The sequence below is a fragment of the Phascolarctos cinereus genome, unplaced genomic scaffold (genome assembly GCF_003287225.1).
Source record: "Phascolarctos cinereus isolate Bilbo 61053 unplaced genomic scaffold, phaCin_HiC Scaffold_2;HRSCAF=192, whole genome shotgun sequence".
In the NCBI taxonomy this organism is placed as follows: domain Eukaryota; kingdom Metazoa; phylum Chordata; class Mammalia; order Diprotodontia; family Phascolarctidae; genus Phascolarctos; species Phascolarctos cinereus.
Window position 1 is genome coordinate 372,543,960 of NW_027555625.1, and position 16,176 is coordinate 372,560,135.

Below are 16,176 nucleotides of genomic sequence, written 5' to 3' on the forward strand. Positions count from 1 at the left end.
CCAGAAACAATTCTCCAAGAGGGGGAAGTACACATACAATATTTGGAAGGGGGAGTGGGTGCAAAGGGCTGATTTAAGACCACAAACAACACGAATGAGAATTGATTCACTTAGAATATAAGAGCTGTCTTCCAGTTGAGTTATTAAGAGAATGCTTCATTACTAGGATTAGGAAATGAAACCTAAAGTAGACTGCTCCATTGGACTGATGTTCAACACCAAAACCCTTTACAAAATGAAAATCTGGGGGTGGGAAGTTGTCCTAAGATGAAGTGATCAAAAGGGTACTCTCTCACTGAAGAGGAGATTCAGGGAACAGTTAAGGAAACAGATGCCACAGAAAGTGCCTCATTAATTGCAGTCATGAGAGAAACACTGAAAGGGTTAATGTGACAAATGAAGGAAATTAGCAAAAAGCTTAGATCCTTTCTTCTCCCCCTCCCAGCCCCCAAAGCAGAAAATAATTGTCTAAGATCATGTGCCTAACTCTAGAAGCACCAATTCTCCATCCTAAGCATAGAGAAGTGCCCCCTTACTACACAGCCTGGAGTGAGTGAGTCTAAACAGGTTTTAGAACCAGGCCTGGTCATCTCCTACACACTCAGGTAAAGGCATCCAATCTGAAGATGGGAAAGGCAGAGAGATCTGGCTGAAACCAAGCTTGCCTAAACAGAAGAAAGGATACCTACTCTATTTTAGAACTCCTTAAACAAAATGGGGAGATATTAGGGCAGGAAAAACTTGGGCAATGTGACCAGTAAATGGTACTAATTTGCAGAGCACATAGCTAATCTAGAGTCAGAAAAAGAAAAAGAGGCCAGACAAAAGTGGTCCTAATAGGATGAAATTAAAAAACAAGCATGTGTTTCCAAAATGAGAAGACTGAAAGAAAAATCATATGTAAGAAACTGAAAAAGTTTCAGAATACCAAAAAAGAAAAAAAAACCACCTTGAAAAACTGAATTGAAAAAGCAACTATGAAAAAACAAAATTCTAATGAAAAGTACTGTCAAAAGCCTAGTCAGCATTCTCCCCAATCCCATAGCACTGTTGTTATTTGCAGAATCATGTTATTACAAAAGAACAAACAAAATGTTAAATGGGTAGGGACCCATTACATAATAACCCATTACAAAGAATGAATCCAATAATACTGGAGCACATAAAGAATAAAAAATGTTAAGAATGTACAGACATATACGAGGGGGGTGAAGAGACAGGGAAAGAATTTGGAACACAAAATTTTAAAAACAAATGTTAAAAATTGTTTTACACGTAATTGGGGGAAAATAAAAAACTAAACAAAAAAGAAAGCCAAAAAGAAAACATGGCTAATTTGTAATGGAATCCAAGTATTTATTTTTTTACTTTCATATCTGGCTTGACTATGGTACCTGCTTAACTACCTATTAACATCATTTGAAAAGTAAAAATTAAATGTTCCCCCAAAAAAGAATATTCAAAAATGTGGCAAGTGATTACACAAAATGATGCAAAGCTTAAAAAGCATAACACTAACCACAACTTTGTAAACTTTGTTACAAAGTAACAACCAAAAAGTTAAATGGGTAGGGAATGGTTACAAAGAATGAACTCAACAGTATTGAGTACTATACCATCATACAGAACGAAAAATGTTAAAATATATATATATATATATATACATACACAGAAATATGGCAATACAAAATAATTCAAAGTTTAAAGAGCAGAACACTAACTACAACTTCATAAGATAGACATATATGTATTTTAATCTATAAACATAAGGATCAAAAGTTGTTTAGACTATTGGTATGATAACAATGTCTATAGAAATTTACCTTTTATTGCAAAAATGATCAAACACGCAAAAAAATCATAAAATCTCATTACTTCACAGCATTACCAAGTACTCACTAGCAATTAATCAAACATTAAATAAGCAAATATTTGTGGGTCCTTGCCCTCTAGGAATTGACAATCTAGTTGAAAGATAAGAAAAGAAGTAATGAAAAGATTAACAGTACAAATAGTAAATAAGTGCCAAAGGAGTGGTGATACAATAAGTCCTTAGGGGGTGGGAAGGACCAAGAAAGCCTGAGATCAGAGCAACCAGGAACAAGGAGAACCTAAAACCCATCTGGGGGGAAAAAACAACAACAACAACAACAACTTAAAGCTCAAACTTTAATCCAGTTCCACAAAAAAAAAAAAAGCCTTGCTTTGTCAAAGCCACACACCAAAGCCTCAACCTTTGATGGTCATATCTCAAAAGAAACAAAATGAAATTATTCCCACCACTGCCAACCCAACTCAATTGAATGGATTAGCAGCAGCATCTTCTTATAATGACATGTGACCCATTCATCCTTTTCTTGGAGATTCCAACAAGTTCTATTGGAAATGACAAACTGTAAGAGACATATCGAAAAATCCAGAAGGTGGCCTCCTAGTACTCCCTAAGCTCTGATCTACCAAGATGCCACGGAAAGAGTGCTTGATTTGGAATCAGAAGAGTGAGTTTGAATCCCAACTCTATCACTTCCTACCAAGAACAAGTCATTTAACCTCACTAGTGTTAGTTTCTTCATCTGTAAAATGAGGGGTTTAAGATCCCTTCCAACTTTAAATTTCCAGTGATCTCCAGCCACACACCATAGCAACTTAAGAAAGTCACTTGAGGGACTTAAGTTTTACGATCTGAAAAATAAGGAACATATTATTTTCCTGCTAGACTAATCACAGAATTAAGTAACATATGTAAACATGTTGAGGGGAAGCTGCTTTCACTCTAAGTCATGGGCACCTGCACTGGGTGCAGCCAGTTCCAACTATTCCTTTTGGAGATCTAGAAGCAGATTGGAATTATTTGCAAAACCCTACCTAGCTGTCCCAGAGGAAGAGAAAAGATGAAAAGACAAATGGAAAGAGAGCGGGAATGTCTTTTCAAACAGCAAAGATAGCAAGAGGTGATGATGTGAATGAAAGGCAAAATACCCAGGTGCCAGGGAAGGGAGGAAGTCGATGGATACCACCTTATCATGAGCCAACCCAAAGTGGAAAACAGATACTCACTTTAGCAGTCCAAGAAAAAGGCAAGGTGTTCTTACAGTTACTTGAAAAGGCGCTCTGTATGAAGGATGGGGCTAGGGATTCAAGGTGCAAAAGAAAGTAATTTAAACCATAGATATTCTGTCCCTGGAGGTTAAAAGACTGTAATAGTGTCAGCTGAGGTGTCAGAATAATTACTTCCCAGGTCAACTGTTCTAGAGATTGAGAAGAGGTTGCTAGCACCATTTGCTGAAGGAGATTCAACTATTGGGAAGCAGTAAAGCAGATCTGAACAATAGTAACAGGGAGCTTGTGACATCTGCCAGAAAAGGACAATAAAGGAGGGACAGTAGGGGTTCACACAGGAAAAAGCAACTGAAAAACTGCTAACAAAAGAACAAGGTACAAAGCACCCAGGTGAAGGAGGAAATTCCAACTGGGGTCAAACCTAGGGCAATATTATAAACTATAAAGACCACACAGGTTCCTGAAGGAGAGTTGCTCACAGGAGAGGGTAAAGGGTCTTTTGCCAGCCTACCGGTTTGGATACATGTACTTTCAGAACCCTTTATTGCAGAGAGGATAAAACTATCCTCTATCGAACTATCAAAGCTTTGTGAGCCTGAGTGCTTAGAAGAAGAGCTGGTACCTGCCCTTAAGAGTGTGCCAAATAATGAAAGTTCCTCAGGAATTAAATCAGAGAATTAAAAGGTCCTTTAATGTATACTTAGGTCCCTTCTTCCTTCAGAAGGGAACTTTTAACACAAGGGTCACACAAAAATATTAGATTCATAGAAGCATATTAGAGTTTAATACAATTTTATAGTACCCTATTTATTTGCATATAGGTCATAGTCATTAGTTCGCCGGGGATGGCTAAAGGACTTCATCATGCAACTGAACCTCTCATGTGTCTCTCCCTCCTCACTTTTGACCCAATGACATTCAATGAGCTTCCTAAGTAAGCTATGGCTATTGATAGAGGTTTTTTTCCCCTCCCCTAAGTAGATGTTCACTTCACACATTCCTTGGTCTAGGCATTTTATTGAAGTGTTTCCCTGAAACAATCATCATCAAATGATCAGAGATCATCTAAGCCAAGCACCTTATTTTACAGATGAAGAAACTAAGGACCAGAGATAGAAAGTGAATTGTCCAAAACCACAAAGTATGTGACAGAATCAGAAATGGAAGTCAGGACCCTTTCCTGCCAGTTCAGTGTTCTTTCCTCTAGGCTCACAGCATTTCAGAGTTTTAAGCAACCTTAAAAGCCATCTCTTTTGGGTTTTCTTCCATATCTCCACTCAAGTTATACGTGGGGACAGCTGAGTATCCAGATATGTGTACCTCCCACATTGGTTCTATTCACTGACCTTCTGGACCTTATACCATTCCAGGATGCCTTGCAGTATTAGTCTGAGTACACAAAGGTCCAATTCTCAATTCCAAAAAGAAGAAGAACTTCATTTGGACCAAAGAAGCCAAACTAGGAGCCAGTTAGAACAAAAGAATACCTAGTAAGTGAATATAAAAACCATGCTTTTCCATTATGAGGCTATGTCCTATTTCTCTGTTATTTTGAAAACATAATGACTTTCAAGGAAAAAAAAACAGTAAATTAATGCCAGGGAAACAGCTAGTTGTTAGTTCTTAAGCTTGAATAAAGCATGGATTTATAAGAAGGGAAATTTTAAAAATAAAATAAAGATGCCCTTAAAAAAGGCATTGAGTTCAAAAACAAAATTCAACAAGCCAAAGAAAAAGATGCTACTGCATTTGAAAACCTACCTTTGCATTATTAACACCAAAAAAAAGAAGAGTTAAATATCTTCATTTTAAATTTCTGATGATCTGGAACAGAGACTGGGCTAAAGTCTACCTTCTCATTCTAGTCCAAGGTAGCTGGGGTGGGGAAGCCTTCCTAAACCAATGTAAACATCTGATTAAGAAGGGAATATTTAACTTACTTAAGAGAACAAACTCCTTTCAAGTGCTTTAAAAGCAGCCAGTTGGAAGAAAAATGATAAGCTAACAGGGAATCATTCTCATCCCTTCATTAAAGAATGTTCTTGTGAGTAACTTGGCAAGACTTTTAATAGACCAGTTTAGGTTACATAGTAGATAGAGTTCTGGTGCTGGAGTCAGAAAGACTCATCTTTCTGAGTTTAAATCCAGCCTCAGACACTAGCTACGTGACCCTGGGCAAGTCACTTAACCCTATTTGTCTTAGTTTCTTCACCTATAAAATGAGCTGGAGAAGGAAATGGCAAACCACTCTAGTATCTTTGCCAAGAAGACCCCAAATGGGATCATGAAGAATGGGACATAACTGAAAAATGACTGAACAGCAACAAAATTTGAAAATAATAAAACTACATTTCTTTTTTTAAAAACAAATTACAACTTATATCAACCTTCCTTCCATCTCATCATTGTTATTCCAAATTATTAAGAGTTGACTACAGTATAGTTTCCATCTAGATCCATAGAACACTGGATTAGAATAATTAAAAGGCTAGCTGACACTTTTAGTAGAAGCCATTTCTTGCATATATTTGATCCAATGAGTATCAAATCAAGTCACTACCTCAAATGATGATGTCCTGAGTTCCACTATTTTTGGACCAGGTCTGCAGCTATGCAGTGACTTTATACTGTTTCAGTTCCAGTGAAATGTGGTTCAGCCTGGCTTCTGCTGTCTGAACCAATCCCAAGATCTAAACCAAGTAAAGCATCCTAGCCTGCAGGGCAAGGCCAATGCTTATAAATCAAAAAATCTGTGTGAGGACTGGAAAGAGGGGAAACTAATATACTCAAAGCTGGGCAAGAAATCTGTAAAGGATAGAGAACCTTTAAGGGCTGTTTTGAAAGGTAAAGAGAAATACGTTTGTTTTAACATAAGAGAATCATCACAACTTGAACATACTATTGTTAGCTTTGAATCTACTTTTACCATCTGGTACTAAAACCCTCTAGTAGCACCTATGTCTCTTTTGACATCTACAAGGGTTAAATCAGTGTTATTAACTATCTCCCTAATTATATCCAGGAGAGACAGTCTGGAGTTGGAGCTTCCCCATCATCAATTCCCTGATAAAAATATCATGAGCAGCAGAAAACCTCTGGAGACCTGTACTTTCTCTGGGGGCAGAAGCAATAACTTGGGGTGTGGGGGGTGCTTTTCAGAGTTCTTTGCCAGTAAAGTCTGAGAAAGGAAACATCACTGTGGGCTTGCCCTCATAATGTCAGACTTTCTACATAGCAACTAAGCCAAAGAAGGGAAGATCCTTAACAACATTTCTCAATTATGCAAACTATCTCAATTGATTAGAAGCAAATTATCTCAGCACTACCAGAGGTCTGTACCCCCAAAGAGATATTAAAAAAAGAAAAGGAAAAGGACCTATTTGTTAAAAAAAATTATAGCAGCTCTTTTTGTGGTGGCAAGGAATTGGAAATTGAGGGGATGCCCATCAATTAGGGAATGGCTGCACAAGTTGTAGTATATGATGGTGATGGAGTATTACTGTGCTATAAGAAATGATGAGCAGGATGATTTCAGAAAAAGCTGAAAAGACTTACATGAACTGATACAAAGTGAAGTGAGAAGAACCAGGAGAGCAGTGTACCTGGCAATACTGTACAATGATCAGCTGTGAATGACTTAGCTATTCTCAGCAAGACAATGATATAAGACAATTCAAAGAACTCATGATGAAAAATGCTATCCACCTCCAGAAAAAAAAACTGATGGAGTCTGAATGCTGATCAAAGCATACTATTTTTCACTTTATTTTTTTATGGGCTTTTTTTAGCCTATCTTTTCTTTCACAAAATGACTAATGTGGAAATATGTTTTGCATGATTGAAAGTATATAACCTATATCAAATTGCTTGTCATCTCAGGGAGTGGGGAGGGAAGAGAAGGAGAGAAAGAACTTGGAATTTGAATTTTTTTCATGTTAAAATCGTTTTTACACAAAATTGGAAAAAACAAAATATTATTTAAAATATTTAAAACAAAGCAACTCATCTCAGTCACTGTGAATAAATGCTTCTTGATCCTAGATTGGCAAAAGCTTCCTAGTTCTTCAATTGGGTACAGCAAGTCCTCCCTCACATCCTTCTAATGCCTTTTAATCCTCCTCTGAGCTTTGCTTCAGCCTTAACACAGTGCTGCTCTAGCTCAGCGAGACTTGTCTCTAAAAGGGGTGCTGGGAGGAAGGAGTGGGAAACACTGCTCCTGAAGCGTGTGTTTAAACTTCCCAAAAAAAGAACCTTAATTCCAAACTTTTCTAATAATTTAGCATTTCTACCCTTGGCCTCACCTAACTTCCTCATTTCTTCTTGAAATTCGTAACTGTTTGAAAATATAACCTCAATGTATTAATGTGTATAAGGGATTTATCTTATTTGAAATAATCAGACAAAATCCCTAGCCTCTCCCAGACTCCCCCAAAGATACACAGAAATCCGAGTCTGTACTTATCCTAGTCTTCTTACAGGCAACCAGGTGGCTCAGTGGTTAGCACCTCAAGCCTGGAGTCGGGAAGATCTGATTTTAAATCCAGCCTCAGACACTCAGTTTCCTCAACTGTAAAATGGGGATAATAATAGTACCTTCATCCCAGGGTTGTTATGAGGATCAAGTGAGATAATTGTAAGACAACAACATCGAAAACACAGCACAGCATGGTACATAGTAGGCACTATATGAATACTAGCTCTTATTATTAACTAACTCTTCTGTCCCCAAAGGATAGTTAGGTGAGTGTAAAGTTCCTTAAATCTGGAGGTAGAGAACCACCTTGGTTCTGCCACTAACTACTTGTGTGATTTAGAAGAGTCATTTAATCTCTCTGGGCCTCAGTTTCCTTATATGTAAAATCATGAGGTTGGACTGGATGACCTGTAAATTCTAAAACTGTGATTCCACGAAGACTCAAGGAGATGAACTTAACTCCACTGACAATGACATTCCTGCCCTTCCAAATTAATGTGAAAAATGCCAAATGCCCTAAGCCAGTGGGATTTAGAGAGTTAAGACTTTTCAGTGCCCAGATAGTTGCATATTTGCCTTTTTCTCCTTATCCAAATGGCAACTCTCTGATCCTTTGAAATTTTAATACTAAATCCAAGCCAGTTACCTCAAACATAGCACTTCAAAGCACAACACAGGTAGCTAATTCCTTCTGGAATAACACCAGCTGTATGCCAATATGGTCAAAATCAAACGTTCACTTGCAACTGGTGTTCCTGACTTCTTAATGGAAATAAAAGCAGACATCTACCATGGACTTTCTCTTTCTATATATGGCATCATGTAATTTCCCATATACAAGCAGTGGCAGGACTGCTATAGATGTGAAGCATTGTAAATAGTCATTCAAAGGGATTTGCCCTTTGAATCACAGATTTGAGTGCCATGGTTAGAGCTCACAAAATTCCATTCGATGAATAGGTTTCTCTGCACTGTTTCCAAAGTGTGTGTGTGTGTGTGTGTGTGTGTGTGTGTGTGTGTGTGTGTGTGTGTGTGTGTGTGTGTTCATTCCTGCCCCTAGGGTCTCATTTCTGAAGCAAGGATGAGGTTTAGAGGAGAAAGATTTGGTACTTTTTTGGTTAAAAAAGCTCAGAAATAACAGGAACTATGTAGTTGGTTCCTGGTCCAGGTTAAGAAAAAATTTTTTTTTACCTGAGTAGTCTTAACAGAAAATATTTTAGAAGCAAAATTAATATTCTCCATCTGGGAGATAAAAGCTTTCACTCCAAAATGGGGAAGAATGTTTTGAAAGCTCAGGAAACTGATCTCTTTCAAAGAAGGGGCAAAAACATTTAAGCCCCACCCTTCACCCCTAAGGTAGCAGGAGATAGATAATACAGAAAAGTGTGAACCACACAGCCAGAACTAAATTGTATAGATGACAAGGGAAAGTTCCCTTGAACCAGAGTCCCAGGGCTGCCACTTAACTAAGTGTGATCTTGGACTTCCAGCATCTTTTCTGGGCCTCAGTTTCCTTATCTAAGGGAATTAGGCTAAATCTCTAAGAACCTTTTAAATCTACCACCCTAATAAAACCCCATATCCATTTTGTTCTTTAAACTCAGTGATTTCAAAGAAACTAATATAATTTTCTGGGAGATGGGCCCAGGTGAGTTCAGATTGTAAAATCATTCATTATACATAGGCACTTCGATTTTAAAATTATTTGGAGGATGCCCTTGGCTCTGTATCTGAAACCTTGCCCTCCACCCCACAAATCCTATTAACCTGAAAATGCACAATGGTAAGAGCCCATTGTGGTGAGGTACTCTAGCTGATAATAAACCCCCTTTGGAAAAAGGATCCCCACAGAGACAGATAAAGAGACCAGGCTATCACCAAACTCTTGTTTTCAATAGGTGGTCAATCTGTGTTACCAGTGATTAGAACCACAAGAATATTTTAGTTTTAATTTTGTACATTTCTCTATGTAAACAATACTGCCGGCCCCCTTGGCTAGTCAGTTCCTAATCTAGTTGGTTTCATTTTCCCCATGCAAAAGCACCAGCACAGCTGGGTTTCCAGCTGGGCTAAAGGAATGAATAATTCTTTAAATAACTATGGATTTTTAAAAGTGTGAACTTTCTTCTGCTTAGTACTGAATTTTGTGAACGGCCTTTTTCGATAAGTGAATTTAGAGGCTAAGAATTTGTAATTAACCTAAAAATGGGAAGCCCAATGGACATGTATCTGATTTCAACTATCACTCTCAAATAGGAAACCAATGCGTTTGGATGTTCAAAGGGTGGAAATGGATGCCTTCACTCCTTAAGTCAAACCCTGCCTTGACACTAGAAAGAAACCTGCTAAAAAGAAAACCCACAGGAGAAAGCAGCAAGATAGGGTGTAATTACACCAAAATACAAGCAATCCTTGGGAATGCAAGGCTATTTGCAGAACGAGATACTTTTATATAGCATTGTGAGGAGTTATTATCCCTAGTTGGTCCCCTCTCCCTCTTCCTCTTTCCCTCCCACAAAAGGGAAGGAGACGACTCACAATTATGCCTTTTTTAAAGAAAATTCAGAGATTTAACAACCTAAAATGACAGTGATAGAATTTTGGAAAATGTATGCACACAATTACTTCAATATTTGAAGGATCTATGATTTCTCCAGTGTGGCTACCCCTACTGCCAATGCAGATCCCAGCCCCTCCATGCTTTAGGAAACCTTCTTCTTGAGTTGCAGTGGCCAAATTTATCATGCAGAGGCCTACCTTCTGAGGAATCTCTCTGAACACAAAAAGGCTGCTCTTCATACCACAGAGGTGCAATCTATTGCCAGACCTGTATTCAAAGCCTTTGCAGTTTGGTAATGTGTGCCACTCATCTCTGGCGCAGCCTTAGAAAATCCAGGGTCACCCCAAAACTTGAGGAAGCATCAGGGGAAGACCTGAGTAGAGAAAATGCACGCTGCCCAGTACAAACTCCTTCTTCTTGATTCATCCTTATGTTCCAAAAGGAACCATTATTGCTATTTCCATTATTATTAAGCACCAGTCCTCTACAGGAAGCTTATCCTTATTCCCCTTTCCTCCAATTGCTAGCACCCTCACTATCTTCTATTTAACCACCTTGTATTGTATTTCAAATACATTTTATATATGTATACATGGATACATATGTATACATTTATACACACACACACACGTGTGTGTGTGTGTGTGTGTGTGTGTGTGTGTGTATGCACATTTTGTCTCCCCTGAGAGAATGCAAGCCCTTTGCCAGCAGGAACTACTACATTTTTTTGATCCTGTATCCACAGCACCCAGCAAGCACAGTGCCTGGCACATAGTAAGCACTTGATAAATGTTGGTTGATTGCCTACTCCTTCTCCACCCACACCCCCAGTCAAAATCATTGAACACAACATGATATTGGAAATACATTCCTTCAGGATGTTGTGAACGCAGACAACAGAACAGCATTTTAAGACAGGTACAGAAGGAAATGTGGCCACTGGACTGATTCAATTCAGTAAACATTTATTAAGCACCACCATATGCCAGGCTGACTGTGCTAAGCACTGGGGATACAAAAAGAGACAGCTCTCAAAGAGCTTACAACCTAATGGGGGACACAACATACAAACAAGTGTATGTAAAGCAAGCTATGTGCAGAATAAATTATTATTATTATTATTATTATTATTATTATTATTATTATTTGTCCTTGGTTCTCAAAGAGGACCATGACATCAGGAAGTTGATGTCAAGACTTGCAACTGAGTTGGATTTAAGTGAGGGAGGGCTGTGCAAAGTCACCAGCCTCACTCTCTCCTCTGGAGCCATTTAGGTCTAGTGGCCAGATATAGATCAGGATGACTAGAGATGGCCCTGGATGCAGTAGGAGACAGTTTTTTTAAAGTTAAGGTCTTTCTCAGGTCTCAGTTTGTCTGAGGCAATGCCCATTCAGTGATTATGGCTATAGGAAAAATTAAAAGAGGGAAACCACTGGAATTAAGAAGGATTTGGGAAGGCTTCCAGTAGAAGGTGGGATTTTAGTTGGGACTTAAAGGAAGCCAGGGAGGTCAGTTGTTGGAACAGAGAAGGGAGAGCATTCTGGACATGAGGGACAGCCACCAAAATAAGGCTCCAGTCTTCACCCTCACCAGTATATACCACCCAAGGTATATCCTCCTAAAGTGGGGCTTTTTAACTGTTCTTCTAAGAACCACATTTCCCAGAACCCACACACATGAAAATTTTGATTAAATGATAAAACAATTGGACTTAAGTTACTTAATATGAGTCATCAAGGGCCATCTTGCTTATTTTGCTAAAGGCCAGTCTCCACCAATAAGAAAATCCCAGCAACCTGATGGCCCAGTAAACTCCTTTTACACACATAAAACAAAAAATGAAGTTGTTGAGTTTATTTCCTGCTTATCACAAGGTCAGGATGAATAGGTTTCCTTGTATAATATTCCACTACCACATGTGTTTTCTTTAACCTTATTTTAAGGTTCTTTCTTCAAGCTGAAATAAACAAGTACAGTTTCTACTACTCCATCCATGTTGCCAAAATGCCTACCAGATCTACAAAATGCTTTTTCATTTTCCAGTTTCTAGTGTCTGGACAAAAAAAAAAGTCATCACACTGACAGAAACCTACCAAATATCAACTTAAATCAGGATCTTTCCATTTAAAAATGTTTGCTTTCAAACACAGCCCCTTCTCTTTAGCAAATTATGATATGTGAGGGCCTTCTCTTTCCAATAATTGCAGTTCTAACTTTATCTTTCCCATAGCTAAACCATATATGCTGCTTTAGAATGTCCCATCTTAGTAACAGACTTTATTTCTACCTCAAAAGGCTTCCTAATTTTCAAATTAACTTATTAATTTCTAGGTCAGGTGGCAAATGAAGAAAGAAGGGGAAAACATCCATCAATTCCCAGTATACCTGGAGTTGGCCATCAGATCCTCAGTGAACAGGAAAGTGAATCTTTTAAAGATATGTACATTGAACTCCCCAAGCAAGATTCCACAACTAGATTTCCTGCCCATTTCCCACTGAATATATGAACAAGATCCACAGCTCCATGAGGAGGTCTCCAGTAAGATGAAATAGACTTGAAGGCAAGCAATTCTTGACTGGTCCCAACTGTCCAGTGCAGAATAAGTTAAAGCATTAAAATAACAGCCAACAGTTTTGCCTCATGTCAGAGTAATAAAGCATGCTTTTCCCCAAACAGGTTTATCTTTTCTGTTGTCCCCATTAAAAGACCATCAAAATTACTCTGAAAGAAGTAATATGGCTTAACATATACTGCTCAGATATACTCCCTAATACCTGAAATTTTCTACCAGTAGGGCACACCAAGAAGTCTTTCAAGTGGCAAATGTCAGGTAGTGGAGAGATGTATTGGGCAATATTTTAAAAGCATGAATCTGGAAGAATGAGGAATGCAAAACTTTTTGATAGTTATTATATATTCTCTGCCTCCCACAGCTTCTCTCCTAGCAATCTCTTGTCTGATGCTCTATTAGCAAACATGCAGACTTCCAAGGAAGTGCAGTACATCTGTCATGATTTAGTAGATACATAGTTCAGAAAGTCACTAACTACATACAATTAGCAAGTTCTCTTTGGGTAGGTTGCAGCAATTTGATATCCAGAGAAAGAAAAAAAAAAGAAAACAATGAAATACCTCAACTGAAAAAGCACAAGAAAGACCTGTGCCAAACATTTAAGTTAGCCATAATCTGGACTGAAAGATCCTACTAAGATATTAATACCAGATACAACGACATTTTTAAAACGACCTCTTCTCTCATAGAGAAGATCACTTCATAAAAGACTTCTCACATCAAATAATCTGCTGAGCAACTCCAATGTCGAAGAGATTTCAAAATGGTACTTCTCTAATCACCTGCATTCTTTTGCTGCACCCAACATCATGGAGATGACAGATGCAGTCACTACATCCTGCTACCGAAGTGTCAGAGCTGAACTTGAGAGCCGTTTAGAGAAAGTTAACCCAATATTTTATCATCATCATAATCTAGAGAAATACTATGCCTGTTAAGAAACCTCTAAGAGATATACCAGAAACTCTGAACAACAGGCTTTTCACAGTCCCTGAAATATCACTAGGCCCGGCTCACTGGTCCTAGAGGTTAAGACCTGACAATGCTAGGCAGTGCTGAGGATAGGGATAAACACAACACGTAAAAAAAAGTGCCACATGGAGAAAACAATAACAGTTAAAGTCCAACTCTGCCTGCGCCAGCCATGTAGGGATGGGGGTGGGGTGGGGTCGACGATTCCCTGGGAGAACTTGTGGGCATGGGCCTGCGAAGCCCAATAGAGTGCCCAGTTATTCCTGCAGAGCCAATCCAGCCCATCCAGGGCAGTAGCCCAGAAAGGAGGGGGCCCTCCGGGATCCCTAGCAACCTGAACAAGGCCGCTGAGGCCCCCTCCCGGCCCAACTGCCCCCGGCCCGGCACCGCCCCGGAACTTTCCCTCTCCCCAGCCTCGGCTGGGCTACAATGGCAGCGTTCCAGCCCCACATGCCATCCATCAGCCGCAGATTCCTGCTGGCACAGCCCCAAGGCTCTTCTCACGCCCCCCTCCCCCCAACCCCGCACTCCCTCCTCTCCCACACACACTTTGAACCTGCTCTTCCCGCACCTCCCCTCACCCACTCGTGCCAGACGTCCTGGGCAGGGGTAGCCCCACCCCCCCAGCTTCTCGACCCCCACAACTGCCAGGCCTAGGCACCTGCGGCACCTCTTCGCCCCTCCCCCTTCTTCTCCCCCACCCCAGCGGAGGGGGAGGGCGACTCACCGCAATCGATGCACAGGATCCTGCCCACCTCTTTCTTGAGGTTCTTGCCGTTGGTGTCCAGGGGAGGGAAGGCCGTCTTGTAGACCTTGGGCTCTTCGGTGGCCTCCAGGAAAAAGATGTAGCGCTGGTTCCTCTCCACGGGCGCGCAGGAACCCACGGTGATCACCTGGTCCCGCTGCAGCCCCCCGTTCCGAAGCGGCCACTTGTCCAACACCTTCACCAGCGCCGCCCAGCCCGAAACCGGGGGCTCTCGGGTGCTATTCGAGCCCCCTGGCTGGACGAATCCCTGCACCTTGCCCTCCACCACCACGGGCGCCTTGAACGCCTGGTCCTGCACCGACCTGAGGCTGGGCGAATAGCAGGCGAGTGACACCCCGAAGAGCAGCATGGAGAAGCCGGGTGCCGGGTCTCGCCTCATGCCGCCGGCGGCTGCGGCTCCCCAGCGGGCTGCGGCGGCGGCGGCGGCGGCGGCAGCTGCTGTCCCGGCTGCTGGGCTGCGGCTGTGGCTGCGGCCGCGGCTCTGGGGGCGCAGCGGGACGGGCGATGCTGCTGCTGTGGTGGCGGCTGCTGCTGTCGTTGCTGCTGCCGCCGCTGCTGTCGTTGCTGCTGCCGCTGCCGCTGCTGCTGCTGCTGCTGCTGTTGCTGCCGCTGCTGCTGCTGCTGCTGCACGAAGCCTCCTCCAGTGGCGGTGGCGGCACTGAGCAGCAAACCTGCCGCATCTGGCCAGGCCATTTGGGGGGCTCCGCCGCTCAGCCGCCGCCTCGGGAGGGGAAACACAGCCCGTTGGAAAACCGGAAACGGCGTAACGTGATCGTAGCCCTCCGCCCGCGGCCGGGCGAGGTAACCTAGCAGGGCAAGGGCGGGGAGGGGACAGCGCTGGCTGCGCAGGCTGGCAGGCAGGCAGGCAGGCAGCAGTCCCACCCGGAGGCGACCTGAAGGAGGATGCCGAGGATGTGACACCCGCCCTCCTGCGCCCTCTCCCACGCCCCCCGCGGCCCCCTGGGCTCGGTGGGGCACTGGCTTCTGCAGGGGAATTTGGAGCCATACGCAGGGAAATACTTTTTCCCTCGGGGAGATTGCTCTCCCACTTTAGAGGTCCTCTATAGGGATCCTCGGGAATCCCGTCTATGTCTCCCCTCCCTGCTACCCTTGGCTGATAAGAAGGACCTGAGAGCACAGATCCTTCCCCAGAGCCCCAGAAACCTGGAAAGTAAGGGCTCCAATCTGTCCCCTTGCATTAGAGGACCTGGGAACAGCAGGCCTCTAATCTCAGGTGTGCTGGGCCGAGGTTTCAGATTGGAACTGACATCTGAGATCCAGTTTGGACTGGGGAGGCTTCCAAACCCAGTTCATTTGGTCTCCCTAATGGAGACTGCAGAGGTAAGGAGAGATGATGCCAGGGGTGGGAGTTGGAGGATGGCTCCCAGTCCTGGGACTCTTTCCTACCCTTCTGTAAAATTAGAATAATAATCCTACCTGTAATGCTAACTTCTTAAGGGCCGTTATTAGTCTCAAATGAGATAATGTATGTAAAGCATTTTGCCAACTTTAAAGCTCTGTCAGTTATTAGTCCCATCGCCACCATCATTATCCCCCCCAAATGTGGGTTAGGAAAGGGTCTTTGCCAAGCCCTTGCCCAAGAAGGCTAAAGTAAAAGATTCTTCCCAGGAGACAAGTAAGAGCCTCCCCTTCACAGTATTCACTGGAAGATGGTTTTAGAGGATGGAATTCTAGAATTCATTACCTCACACCTATATCTGGACCTGCTTGCCCCAGATCCCCTATTCAGGGATTTAATAAAAACAGGTC

The 16,176-nt window shown here is 41.8% G+C and overlaps 1 protein-coding gene across 1 annotated transcript in view; it reads right to left on the reverse strand.

The window, feature by feature from the left end:
• The window catches only part of NRG2 (neuregulin 2), a 251,784-nt gene extending 236,471 nt beyond the window's left edge, over nt 1–15,313 (reverse strand). Inside the window, 2 exon segments of the mRNA XM_078150470.1 lie at nt 14,368–14,836; nt 14,838–15,313. Coding sequence (XP_078006596.1) covers nt 14,368–14,836; nt 14,838–15,086 — 718 coding nt within the window. The 5' untranslated portion in view covers nt 15,087–15,313.
• Nucleotides 15,314–16,176: the final 863 nt, after the last annotated feature.